Source organism: Amblyomma mixtum, chromosome 5, assembly GCF_055824585.1.
Source record: "Amblyomma mixtum isolate Tamu chromosome 5, ASM5582458v1, whole genome shotgun sequence".
Lineage (NCBI taxonomy): Eukaryota > Metazoa > Arthropoda > Arachnida > Ixodida > Ixodidae > Amblyomma > Amblyomma mixtum.
Window position 1 is genome coordinate 169297924 of NC_143016.1, and position 14080 is coordinate 169312003.

The 14080-nt window shown below is 46.2% G+C and overlaps 1 protein-coding gene across 2 annotated transcripts; it reads left to right on the plus strand.

Moving 5' to 3' along the window:
- The first annotated feature begins 1574 nt into the window (after window positions 1-1574).
- LOC149344649 (uncharacterized) lies at window positions 1575-13529 on the plus strand. 2 transcript variants are annotated; one of them, XM_089546322.1, is made up of 5 exons: window positions 1576-2006; window positions 2572-2723; window positions 9200-9267; window positions 11344-11424; window positions 13243-13527. In XM_089546322.1, the coding sequence occupies exons 1-5, from the start codon at window positions 1899-1901 to the stop codon at window positions 13380-13382; spliced, it is 549 nt and encodes a 182-aa protein (XP_089402448.1). In that variant the 5' UTR covers window positions 1576-1898; the 3' UTR covers window positions 13383-13527. The 2 variants fall into 2 exon arrangements, with proteins under 2 accessions (XP_089402449.1, XP_089402448.1); XM_089546323.1 differs by lacking the exon at window positions 11344-11424 and having other exon boundaries at window positions 1575-2006; window positions 13243-13529.
- The last annotated feature ends 551 nt before the right edge of the window (window positions 13530-14080 follow it).

Consider the following 14080-nt stretch of genomic DNA (forward strand, 5'->3'; position numbering starts at 1 on the left):
TCGGGTTCAGTTCCAAGATGGCAAAAAAATTATGGGTTCGGTTCGGTTCCGGTTCCGGGCGAAAATTCGGGTTCGGTTCCGGTTTCGGGTTCGGGTTCGGTTCCGGTTCGACACCCTGAAGGCACCCCACGCGTTGGTCGACTCCGCCCACCGTACGGGGAGAATTAAAAGAAAAGGCGGGAGCTGGGCGTTAATTCGATTTAATTAGGAAAATCGGCCACACAGGGCAATAAATCGATTTTTCTGAGAATGCTCGCAACATGTACATTGAGTTCCCGCGGCAGAAAGACGAGTTCAAATTCCTCTTCACTGCACCTTTAAGGGTGAATAAAAGAGAGTGTTTTCCAGGAGCAACAAAACGTGTTTGCAGTGGTTATCCAAGTAATGGTTAGTGTGGTCGGGTGCTTGCTAGCGCATTCAAACCTTGCTCTTGCAGAGCATGATATCTCATTTCTCTTTTATTTTTGACCCCTCCACCTTTCCCTCATTAAAATTCATTTCTCTCTCTCTGTTGGAGGAATGCATTAGAAAAGCAAGCGACATAATCCTACTCATAATAATTCTACTCATAATAAGCAAGCGACATAATCCCTCCAGTTTTTTTTTGGTGTTTTCTTTAGAGCGTGAATAGGAAAGCTATTCTTCCCTGAGTACAGAGTCGATCACGCTTCTCTAGAACGCTCGAGCGGTGCCGTCCGGTAGTAATAATGCAAAATTCTAAAGTAGGCATTGACTTTCACTGATAATGCTTGTACTGGGGAGAAGGCTAATAGACATGCGCACCACCCAGGCACCAGCGCCTTACCCCCAGCGAAGCAGCTGCGATCAGATTTCACTTCAATTGCACCCCAGCATGCCACTCGAGCTCTCTAGGCAAGTGCGATCGCCTCTGTACTTTTTTTGTAACAGTTTTTTAGCCGTGTCGTAAAAGCCTGCGCCCAGTGTCGCATTCACTAAATGAGCGCGATATGTCGACAGCGCACACTGTCCTTTCGGGTCAGTAATTTCCTGCTACGTGCAGCCCTTTTATATCATGGCAGCGCGCTTCTGCGCTAATGGCCAACTGCAGCTGTATAGCAACAGAGCTGCAACCGTGGCACTTGCTACAGCAGACATCGCCGTTATGCTGTCCAACGAGCTTCACATAAAAAAATAACACACACACAAAAAGACTGATGCACAGTGAAAGCGTTCGACCTCCAGAAAATGTAGGGAAAACAGTCCAAATACTATATTTTTGTGACGTCGAGACGAGGGGAGATTTTAAAGCGAATTCGAAACAACTGCTGTCCATAAGCCGGCAGCCTATGCCGCACTTCTGCGCAGTAAATGAAACAGATGTACATTTTCTAGTGGAGCTAGGCACTCCCAGCAGCGCAACAGGAATGAAGAGATAAAACAGTTGCGTCACGTGCACAAGCGTCACGTGCGCAGGAAAGGCGGTATACTCTTTTTCTGGCTAATTGGTCCAAATACCGCCTACATCTGCGTACATAGGACGCACTCTGATTGGATAGGGTTGTTGCTACGCGCATACTAGAGGGGCTTTATAAAGCGCGGCGACAAAGTAAACAGAGAAAGAACTTTCCTTGTGCCGGGACTTAGGTGCTGAAATACCGCCTACATCTGCGTACATAGGACGCACTCTGATTGGATAGGGTTGTTGCTACGCGCATGCCAGAGGGGCTTTGTAAAGCGCGGCGACAAAGTAAACAGAGGAAGAACTTTCCTTGTGCCGGGACTTAGGTGCTGAAATACCGCCTACATCTGCGTACATAGGACGCACTCTGATTGGATAGGGTTGTTGCTACGCGCATGCCAGAGGGGCTTTATAAAGCGCGGCGACAAAGTCAACAGATAAAGAACTTTCCTTGTGCCGGGACTTAGGTGGTGAAATAATGGCCGGTCGTTTCATTTTCGCATGCTTGCTTTCCCTTGCCTTGGTGGCCAGCGTGAGAGGCCAAGTATGCGGCACGGCAGCAGGCCCACCGTGCAACGCTACAAAGGTAAGATGAATGGTACTGGGCTGTGGGATGGGCAAGCGGTGAGCAAGAGAATGCTGCACTTGCGCCTTTAAAGCGAAAGGAGAAGTTTTATTGCGTTCAAAACCGTTGTTGATGGGCACACTCACGAAATCACTTTTTCGGAAATCTGGCAGTCCACGATGAATGTACTCAATATAGTTTAACCCAGTTCGCCTTTCCATGAAACATTTTTTTTTGCGCTCTCAGGAGATGTTCTAGGAGGCCAGAAAGCTTTGTAAGCTGCAAAAGCGAGCGCATTATAATAAGGGAGACGAAGCTGACTGCTTTATCTCCTACTCCCGGTGTCCGGTAAACAACTGCATGCCGAGCTTCGTAAAAACGCATTTGTAAACAGGTAGACGCATTCTTGCAGACTAAAAATCGGTTGGGATTGTTTTTCTTGCGCGACTTCTCTGTTTATAGATGTGTGTTAAAAGAGGGATGCGAGGGTCAACAACTCGCCACTTCATGCCACCAGCATCTTAGAGGCGCCCGATTTTAAGCCAGGCTGTCTATTAGAAATGGTTTTTTCCCTGTTCGTCCGCAGATATTCTCTAACTTCGAGATGAGCTATCTGGCGCAAGATACATCCCAGACGAGCCAAGGCGTCTGCACCTACCTGGCCCGAGATAGTGAAGAGATCGTCGACGGCAAGGCGAATGCCTCCCTTCTCACACGCCCCGAGGATGGAACAGATGTGTAAGCAATGAGCCTTACTTACTACCCGTCGAAATTGGCCAAGTGGCGTGAGAATATAAGAATGCAATGAGGAGTGCAGTGGACAGATTAGCTACTGAAAAAAATTCGGAAATGCCAAGCAATCGATCGGGTATCTTGAAACCCTCACTTGATGTATTGAGTTCAAAAATGTGAGGAAAAGAGCATACCTAGTCCTGGGACATGCTTGCGACTTTGTACGAAGAGTTTAAGGTTAGAATTTTTCAAAATTTTAGAAGAGATGTTCAGAACTCCAAACGGCTGGCGCTGCACATATAGATCCAAAATTTGTGGTTGCACGAAATGCTAATAAGCTGGTAGGCGAATGATTTTCCAGAACTGTGCAATAAATAATTGCGTACAGGGTTAGACCTCTATTAGAAAAACTTTCATAAGCAACTCAACTTTCTCTCATGGAGAAGTTCTGTTTAAAGCTCTTGAGAGGACATTTGATCTCAATATGAAGGGCACGACCCGATGGCGTTAATGGGTCCCTGCAGCAGCTCGGAGTCCTCTTTGCGTATCACTTAACAGACACAGTCATTCTCTGCATTCCTTCCGTGGAGCCAGCACGGGAATAGGCACAAACGCATTTAAGATAAAGCTCAACGCTAACACTATCACACTTTACTTACTGGAAAGACAACGCATATAGGGGCGAGATCACATTTTTCTTTGTGGTCTTTCAGAGATGTGATGAAGCACAACACCTGCGTCTATGCACTGCACAAGAAATATTTTTCTCTTGCTCTTCAGAAATTTTCCTCTGCGCAAAACATCTCAGATTGACTGAAGACATACTGACACATGCCTGTCCGCCATGGTCTATCCCCAGTGCGTCCTTAATTCCGCGCACCAGGTTGTCTCTGCTCTTTCCAATCACAGCGACCTCCCTGACTTTTACATTGCATTTATGGTCCCGATGATGCAGGGCATGATTGCTAGATGGGGCCTCTTTGACTGATGCCAAGTGTTCTCGGGCTGAGTCATTAATGAATCAGCCAGCTTCGCCTATGTAGTATTGCCCAGAGGAGGAAGGTATCCTGTAGATTACGCCGTCTTGGCTCGCGCAGAATTGCTCCTCGTGTTTTTTCGAGCAAGTGCGACGAACGCTGCTCCCGTTGACATGGCGGCACATCTTGTAACCATTGTTAGGGACATAGACCAGGACTTTTGCGCAGACATTTCTGAGGCTACCTTTTTTTTCAAGTTGTGCGTGATGCCGTGGATGTACGGCAACACCCCGTAAGGCCTCTTTTCGTCCATGTAGCCGGCGTCATCTGGTGCTCTGCCCATAACACGGGTTAGCCGATGCGCCGCCAAGTAAACGGGAGCAGTGTTAGTCACGCTTGCTCGAGAAAACAGGAGAAGAGATTCTGCGGGTGCAAAGAGGGCGTAATCTACAAGATATCATTTTCATGCGCAATACCACATTGGCGCAACTGGCTGATGTATTAATGTCAGAGCCCGAGAACACGTGGCATCCCTCAAAGAGGCCCCATCTAGCAACCTTGCCCGGCATCATCGGGACAATGAATGCAATGTAAATGTCGGGCATATCACGGCGATTAGAAAGAAAAGAGACAAGCCGGTGCAAGAAATTAAGGACGTAGTGGCGATAGACCATGGTGGGCAGATATGTGTCAGTATGCCTTCAACCAATCTGAGGAGCAAACAAAAGAATTCTTGCGCTGAGTATAGACACAGAAGTTGTGCGTCATCACATCTAAGAAAGAACGCAACAAAAAAAAAATGTGATACGCTCCTATACACGTTGTTTTTCCCTTCAATTGTGTAGTTTGATAGTGTCAGTATTGTTCGTCGTCCTTCATGTGTTTGTGCCTATTCCCGTGCAGACGTCTCTCAATCTGCGTACCAGCCATTTCAGATACAACCAGTCTTGTTCTACATTCATAAATCAGGTGAGTCCTCATACCACTCCTTAAACAGTGCTGTAGTGATTAAGCGATGCGCCACTGCCCCGGCCGCTGGATGTTTCAAATAAATCCACCGCTAGTGCTTGTGAGAACCAGCTTGCTCTTTCTGAGCAGCCTCTCGCGACCGATGGTTAACTTAACTGCCCCTTGCCACGGCGGGCAGTTTGCTCACAACCAAGTGAGCAGGTCACCACCTGCCACCGTTGGCAGGTTGTGATGATGTCGCAAGGTCGCGTGCCCTCTGTGGGAGGCGGCCATCTTGTGTTTCGCTCACAACGCCGAAGTTGGATTTTCTGTAGAACGCGACACTTAACGCTATCGTGCCTATATACGAATAGTAATTCGAGGTTCATTAGTTAATTCTATTATATAGTTGCTAATTATCTGTTTTAGGATTTTGGTTATGTGGTTTAACGCCCCAAATGACACAGGCTATGAGGAATGACGTCGGGGTTGGTTTCGAATAATTTTGACAACCAGGGGTTCTTTAACGTGCAACTACATAGCACAGTGCGCCGGCCTATAGCATTTCGCCTCCATCGAAATGCGATCGCAGCGGCCAGAATAGGGATATATTCCGGCATAGCTTAACAGCCTCATTGCTTCGGAAAGCGGGCTTAATCTGGTGACCGGTGTCAAACCAAAGGAAGAAACTAAATACTTAAAATCTTCATAGCCAAGTAGCCGGATTCGACCCCACGGCGGTGTGAAGTTCCGCTGGCCGTACTTCAGACCACTACGCCATGGCTATTCCCCCCGTCCCTAACCTAACCCGGGAGGACTGGGAGGCGACCCTGCTCGGCTGCCGCGACTTATTGGCCCAACAAGCCTTATAGGAGGGCGCGCCCGGGTGGCGGCCGCCGCCACTCGGGTTCCAAACTAGGGACTTCCACCCAGTGCTTGTAAGGATCGGTCCTTTACGGGCTGATCCAAACATACCTCCTGTCCCTTCCTTATAAATGTTTTCACCACCACCAGTGCACATTTACTCCTACTCCCTCGAGCTGTCCTTGGTATGTCGTCGTCTTTATCAACTACCCGCTTTCACACGTGTTCAATTGCCAACATCTCGCGCTGAAGTTTGGAAGCCGTCGTCTTCATCCTTTTCCATTCATGATCAGACTAGCATGATTTTATATTGTGACATCTTTCGAAGCGGGCTTAAACTGACTGATCTGGGTTGAGTGCTTGGAAAGACAATTAAATAAGCATGTGTGGTTTTTATGCTTATATTGGTGCGCACCTTGTTAGATGTATTCAAGACAATGTATAACGGTACTGTGTGTGTTTGTAATTGGGGAAATATGGAAATATGAGAGATGTCCATTGCAGACTGACAGCTGGTGATGTGTACGTTGATAGATGTCTATGTGCCATCTTTGAAAAAAAAAATAAACAGGCTGCGTTGTTTGCTTCCCACTTGTATGGATCTTTATGGCGCCTCACGGCTTCCACAAAGGTGAAAAGGTCTTGAAAGGTGAGGAGAAGGGTTTTCTTTACTTTTGAAATTTTTATAGCCTGGAGGAAGGTATTAGTATTCCTCTATGTGATTGAGAATCACCTGGTTACTTTTGGCAAAGACAGTAAGTAATGTGACCCGGCTCCAGCGACCCGCACACAAGAAAAACTACTACGCGGGGAGGGTTTCTAAAAAAAATTCCAGTTCGTGAATGTCCGCAATAAATTCTAGAGTTCTAGAGGATAAGTTATGGGGCCAGGCGGACTGAAACTGTGAGGACAACTTTGGCGGTGAACATCATGCTTAACCAAAACCGGTGAATGTTTTTTTTCATCGATTGCAGTGAGCATGCCTGTTTATATCGGACATTTTAATGCAGTCGTAGAATTCTTGGACACCGGCATTTTCACGTATTTTCGCAGAGCTCATGCGTTTCTTAGTATTCACCACTGAAGCTTCAACTCAACCTGTTTAAGTGCGCATATAAAAGGACGAGGAATGGCGTAAAATTCTTGCTGCATTACTGCGTAACTTCATATCGCATTCTGTGCAAACTATGGGGAACAACAGACGAAGCAGACAACACTTCCTCTTTCACTGTCGACTTCTGCAACCGCAGAATAATAGTGCGAGATCACTTGCGCACGGCTCTTTATGGTGCTGAGCTATCATTGGAGATCGCTTTTTGGTACACTTTTCACACCAAGTGGAAGCACTGAGCATTGTTTTGCCAACTGGCTGCATGAAGAGCTGACAATGGGAGAATAATAAGCTCCATGTTCGGCCTTGGGTGCTAAAAACTGGCTGCTTCATTATGGTGCGTAGGGAAGATAGCTGCAGTGATAGCAATGGTGGAGATAGACGGAAATGTTTGATCAAGTAGCGTCCCGCCATCTCGAATCGCTCTGTGTCAACCTGTCTAGTGTTCATAAAGGTATCTAAGTATGTGCGCATTTCTGGTAACTTCAATAAAAAACAAATGTTGACAAAGAAAAGCATTCTTGATAAGGAAGTTAGTCTTAACAGCGGTTGCTTTCAGGCACGTTTGCTTGTGATTAAAGACGGATTGCTCGATATGACTTGTTTGGTTTCGTTTGGTTTATTAGGGTTTAACGTCCCAAAGCGACTGAGGCTATGAGGGACGCCGTAGTGAAGGACTCCGGAAGTTTCGACCACCTGGGGTTCTTTAACGTGCACTGACCTGGCACAGTACACGGGCCTCCAGAATTTTGCCTCCATCGAAATTCAGCCGCCGCGGCCGGGATCGAACCCGCGTCTTTCGGGCCAGCAGCCGAGCAGCGCAACTACTGAGCCACCGCTGCGGGGTTCGATAGCACTTGTCTGATCTGCATTAATGTACTGTGTTTCACTGGGAAGCAATCCGACTTTGTTAGAGTCGTAGCTTCCGTAAATTAGATGTCAGAAGCCAGTATGTTAACGACTTCACAAGGGTGCGGACATGGCTTGGTAACAGTTCTGAATGCTAAATAAGCATAAATACCGCTCACATGTGTGCCATCATCAGGACCTGAATGGGGGAGGTGTTGAAAGCAGTCTGTCCTTCGGAAATGGGGCCTTGATATATATGGACCAAGAGAGGGGCTGTCCTCAAAAAGTATTTTAGCTTGAGAAGCCAGCTTTAGAGTGCTTTGTACTATGAATATTGCCACCGTACGAACCAATCAGTGGCGCCGTACCGCGGCCGAACTGTTGTAGCTGCAACTTGCCATGCCTTGGGCATTCGAGGTGCTCGAACATTGTCTTCTTCTTCCTCGCTCGAGCTCCCTGCTGTCTGGAAGGCCCATATCATGTTATTAAACCTGGTCTGTGCTCTTCAACCGTTTGTCTGCGACAATATTTACAACACCCGTTCCCAGTCACAAACAAGTCTGTTTTTGCTGATGCAGTATAACTACTATGTTTAGCATGTAGATGAATGTGTAGAGTGGCATAATCTCGGAAAATATTTTTTGTGCTGATTCTTTAAAGTAATTGGAATCATATTTGCTAGCGGTTAGTGAACACATGGGACAAGAACACAAATACACAGGACAGAGTCTTGAACTGCCGTTTATTCGAAAAACAATCAATATAAGACATCTAAAAAATGCCGAATTCGCACACGCGCAGTAGCAACGCCACGCTTCAGGAACATTTCTTTTTTTGATAGATTGACAGACGGGGTGCTGACGCATTTCGAACCTTCATTATCAATGCACATAGCTTCAAAAATTTCACGTTACGATTTGGTTTTAATTGTACCTAGAATGATTGTTTCTGAAAAGATTGGTTTGCAAGGTACAGGGTCAGAGTCGCCAGGGTGCCGTTCGATAAAACAGCGTTTGCAGTGCACAGTGAAATTCCTCCCACCGATATGGATTCCGTTGCCAAGCGGTGCTCTCTCAGTCGTTCATTTATGCATCTTCCTGATTGCCCAATATACGCCTTGCCACAAGTGAGCGGGATTTTATACAGAACACCGATTTTGCATGGAACGAACTTCTTTTGGTGGTTCGTAGTGCACACTGGCTTCCTTACCTCGCCGTTCCCGAGCGGGCACAAGCGCACAAGTTTCCTCGGGGCAGTCAATAAAAGATCGACGCCACACTTCTTCGCCACCTTTTTTAGAGGGTGCGACATATTGTGCACATACGGCAGAGCCACAAATTGAGTCCGTCGTTGGGGTCTTCACGGTTTTGTTGCCTCCCAGTTCTCACTTCTTTCAGCAGCTTTTCCGGAACAGATGTTAGAGTTTCCTCCAAAAACCCGGCGTTCTCTAAGCGAAGCTTTTGCAGTGTCACACTTTCGGTGATAAAATGTCGTGCGAGCATTGCAGTATTCGGCGCAGTATATCACAACCCACACACTGCTGATAAAATATTTCTACCACAGTGACCACATTTTAATGTAGTCAGAAGAAAAACTCGCGAATTCGAAATTTCTGTGGTGTATTTAGCTGTTTTAGGAGGCTCAGTATGTATCGAAACTAGGCTGAGCGTTTATGATGGTCTTTGAGATATGGAAAAGTTCCTTGCGGTAACTTTAGGATCACTTCATTGCAGGACTTCGGTCACAGGAACAATGATTTTTACGGAGAACCCAGATGCCATCACCCTCGTCTTTGCTAACGGTGAGTGCAGAACTGCTCTTTAACGCTCCTGAAAAAGTGGGAAAATCTGTGGGAAAGCAACAGTTCTAAATCATTTTTATGGCTATAACTTCGGTTCAGTCGAACAGCGCAGCATTTTCTGTTTGAATGCCCAGCCTATGCCACCGGCCTTGAGTAGTATGAACATCCTGTGGAGTCACTCACCTAATAGTTACGAACAGTGGACTGGGTATTAGCTACCCTAACCTGCCTTGCCTAGCAGAGACGTGCAATGAACTTTTTATTTGTGTATTTGTCGATGTTGGACTACTCGAAAAACCCTAAAGCCTCCTTATATACTATCATTATGCACTCTTCAAGCTGTTAACTTTGCCTGCTCTTTTGTACGCCATTCCACATTACCATTTAATATCGTCTCAGCTTGCTCCTTGATGCACCTAAGCCTATAATTTAATGTCCAATTCTTTTTGCTTGCTTTACTTTACAATTTTCTGCACGTCTCTCCTACGGTCTTTCTTCCTGAATCCCCTCCTCACGAAGAGTAGCATGTGAGGGTCTCTTAAACGCCGCCTGAAATGTCTGCTTTTCACTCAAGGATTTTTCTCCCACCTTTTTTTTATGATGACAAAGTGAACAAGAGACAGGAAAGCCTCGGAGTGCTTGGCCAACCTTTCGACAACAGGACTTCTCTTTGTCTGGGCAAAGTGTTGATCATTGACGGGATTTATATAGGGCCTTCACTCTCAGGGGGAAGGCCCAGTGAGGGGGAGGAGGGTGTCAAGTTGGAAGGGTGAATATTATCAAGGCATGATGGCTTCTTAAAGTTGATTAACTGGATGACCTGCAAAACTGTGAAAAGAAAAGGGCCAGCTCCGCAGAAAGGAGTTCGGAAATGTGGAGCGTGCAGAGACAGCGAGCATGGGTTTGAAAGGCACTGTGGCCAGCTTCAGCAGGTGGCTTGGTATGACTGGCTGCGTTGACCTGAGAATCTTAGATCAGGAATTAGTCAGCATGGCGGATCCAGATACCGGAAAAATTAAAATGAACGAAAAAGAGAAAACATAGGGGCGAATTCAGGGAAAGCGTGAAAAGAAGGAGGGGCGGGGAAGATTGGGGAAGCCAAGGGTTCCGAGAATTGATGGCAAGTGATGGAGGGCATCAGCTAAGGATAAATTGTACAAACAGAGAGAACAGAGAGAAAAAAAGGCCAAATATGCAATTGAGCGGTTGTAGGGGGGGGGGGGGGGGGGGGAAGGCCGCGTCGGGGGACGGAAGGGTAGGGTGAAACTTCCTGATCATAATCAGAGGTATTTCCCAGCATTTCATACCGCCGCTGTATCGCTTCTTTCACCGTAGCTTTCCGCCCCAACCCATCATTTTCCGCCGAAATGGCATTTTTCATTGCCAGCTTTTTTCTCTCTCTTTGTTCAATTTATCGTCAGCGTATGTCATGCATCTGTTGCCATCATTTCTCAGAAACTCCTGGCTTCCACATTCCGTCCTCTCCTCCCCCCTTCCTTTACCGCTTTCTCTGAACTAGCCCCGTGTTTTGTCTTTTTCCTTGATTTTTTTTCTGGTATCTCTTTCCGCCATGCTAACTCCTTATCTGAGTTTTTCAAGTCAACGCAGCCAGTCAAAGCACCTGTCGCAGCTTAATGCAACGTCTTTCAATTCCACGTTCGCTCTCTATTCACGCTCAACATATTCGAGTTCCTTCTTGCTGAGCTGGCAGTTCTCTTTTTACAGTTTTGCAGGTCAGTCGGTAAATGAACTTTAGCATCCATCATGACTGGACAATATTCACTTTCTCCATCCTAACATCCTTCCAAGTTCACACCCTCCTCCCTCTCAACGGGAATTCCTTCTCGGATTGAAGACCCTATTTTAACACCGCCAATGATGAACGCTTTGCCCAGTCGAAGACAAGTCCTGCTGTCGAAACATTGGCAAGCACCCCGATGTTTCCACCTCCTTCGTTCACTTTGTGATTATCAAGAAACATTTGACCAGCTTCCCTCTACCGTGGACTGCTATTTCTTTGGATGCATCAACGCTCAGAGCTGATGTCACCTTGTGGTACCACATTCATGTCCACAGATCCAGACACCGCCTACAACGTGGAGCTGCCGTACGCCAATTACTCAGCATGCTTCGTAACTAAGTTCAATGCATCGATTGGTGAGAGCTGCGCATCATTTTGCTGCTCCTAGGCGCACTTCACTTATTTAATTTTGTGCTCCTTTAATAGATGGATATTTTCTTTGACAGTCGGCACCAACGATAATTTGTTCTATTTCTGTACCCTCGTTCGAGCACTATTTTAGTTGCTTTCTCATGCTTTCTCATTAAGTAATCAGCATAGAGAAGCTCGTCTGGCATGTGCCCGTGAAAAATTTCATGTCGAATTGGAGCATGTTATTTAAAACATCCACCACAAACAACTCTGGTGTGGTCTTCATTAGGTCTCGCAAGAAAGGAGTTCTGAAGATTGAAGATGTAGTTAGAGAGCAAAAAGTTCGGTGAACTACGCGGATTCGGGTGAAAGTGCTACGAAAAGGCACATGAGCGCGGTGTCGGGCTAGTCAGTACTGTGGAAAGAGCCAAACAATGTGTGAAACAAGGACAAACACCAATTTGTTTGTAGTGAGCGCTCAAGGGCGTTTATTGGCCTTTGTCTACGTTCCTCGCTGTCCTGCGTTTGAACGAAAAACAAGGAGTGATTTCGATCTTGGTCTGCTAACGAGTACTTTTGGTTGCAGTGCCCTTTGGTGTAGTCTGGCGTATGTCTTTGTTTAGTTAGATTTATTGCAGTGGCTTAAGTAATTAGTACTTACGAGATGTAGAGTGAAGTTGTAACTAAGCTCGCGAGGAGTCTACTTCAAAACTTCATCGCTGTGCTTTAGTGTTTTTGTTGTCATAAAACAGTCATGCATTACCCTAGAGAAAGAAAGCTGTGCAATGATTTTCATCAATTTTGCCTGCTGGAAAACGTGCAGCTAGTTGCGACCGTAGGAGCCCTATTTTTAATCACCTTTAAAACCGCCTCGTCGAAGCCCTGCTCTTAGTGCATGTCGTGGGTGTGTACCACTTCACCAGTCGCTAGGACCAGGAGGTGCTTGTGTGGTGTACGGTTAGGCAGACATGCCAAGTAACAGTTGAAACTTCCATCTATGCCATGTTGCACTGAACATGATTGTCAGTCTTTTGGTGCTTATTAGTGCGAAAACATTTCTAGGCTATGTCGGCGGGATCGTGTCAACAAAACTTGCCCGCAAAACGTGTCCGCAGCAGTTGTGACGTTCTCAGGAGAGGTAGCATCAAAAGAGTGGCTGTAATCAAAAGAAAATGATGTGACCATGCTGCGCAAAAGAAATCATGTAGACAGGATGATTAGTTAATTAATTAGAGTCAAAAATGCCGAAAAATTGTCGGGATGGCGCGGACGTCGTTAAAGTGAGAGGACGGGATAACAGCCGTGGACGGCAAAATAAGGAAAAAGAGGAAAACGAGAGGAAATGAAGTCTTAAATGAATTGAAATGTATTTGCTGAGTAATAATTAATGGAACAAAAATTTCATTGACTTACATTAATTAATTAACTATCAGGAAAACCATTAGACGGTTGAACAGGCTGGACGGGGATAGAGTACGTGGACGGGAGATCAAACACGGCGCCGAATTTGAAACAATGTGATTGATTGAGATAAAAGAAGGTATAATAAGAGTATAAAGGTGATATTTAATTAAATAATAATATAGTTACACTAATTCAGTAGTTAAATGAATTAACAAACAGAAGGAAACAGTAAACAGAGGCGACGAGTGCCGAGGAGGCGAACAATGCTTTCGCATTCTCCCAATGCGGGTCGCCGCAGTGATGTCTAAATTTTTTCAATTCGAAGCTATGGAAATGCTCGAGCATTAGTTTGCGTCGTTGTAAGACGAAGTAGCCTCAAAAGTGATGGAAGGCTACGAATAACAACTCTTCTATCGCAGGTTGCCGTCTCTGGGTGTACGAAGGCACAGCAACAGAAACGGTGGAAGCCTGCAAGGAGGGCAACGCCAAGGTGTGCGGTGAAACCTACAGCACCTACAACGAAACCCTTTGTGGCAGTGGGCCAACGGGATCCACGTAGGGCTCGGCGCATGCTGTTTACAGCAGCGCATGACCCGCTCCTGATTTGAATCACTGAACCTAAGCAAATAAAGGGCTTTGATAGTCCAGCAGAAAAAAACGTCCTACTTTAATGGTGGAGAGTGTCGTCGAAAGCCGTGTCAACTAACTGCGATCCGCACATGGACACCGATAAGTCCTGGGCGCTAATAAGAACATTGAATAAACAAAGGCATATAAATGTTTCCTCTGAGCGAATTAGGGTAATAGACATTCACCAACCGATTGTCTGGACCACAGATAACTGACACTGGTCCAGGGTGCGGTGTGCAAGGAAATCTTTTGCTCTGGAATGCTTACGTGGTGAACAACATGAATACCTTGTACAAAGCCGAAACACGATCTAGTATTGTTGTACGCAATACGCTGCAGAGAGAGAGAGAGAGAGAGAGAGAGAGAGAGAGAGGGAAAGGCAGGGATGTTAACCAGAAAGGATTCCGGTTTGCTACCCTGCACAGGGGAAGGGACTGAGGGGAATTAAAGAGGAAAGAGAGAAGTAAAGGGAAATAATCACAGTCTGTCAATTAAGGCAGTCGCTCTCAAAAAGCGAAAGAGTGCCTTGTAAGCCTTGATGGCAGTTGACTGTTGTGGCCACGGACCGAAGATCTTGGCCTCTGTGAAAGGGCGAGGGTCCAGGCGGTCCAGAACACATCGCAGCTT

What these genes read in the sequence shown, in the direction of transcription:
- LOC149344649 (XM_089546322.1), top strand. Translation starts at nt 1,899, where the DNA reads ATGGCCGGTCGTTTCATTTTCGCATGCTTGCTTTCCCTTGCCTTGGTG. An exon ending in CACCGTGCAACGCTACAAAG is followed by an intron (nt 2,007 to 2,571) that starts GTAAGATGAATG and finishes GTTCGTCCGCAG; the next exon opens with ATATTCTCTAACTTCGAGAT. An exon ending in TAAGTTCAATGCATCGATTG is followed by an intron (nt 11,425 to 13,242) that starts GTGAGAGCTGCG and finishes CTTCTATCGCAG; the next exon opens with GTTGCCGTCTCTGGGTGTAC.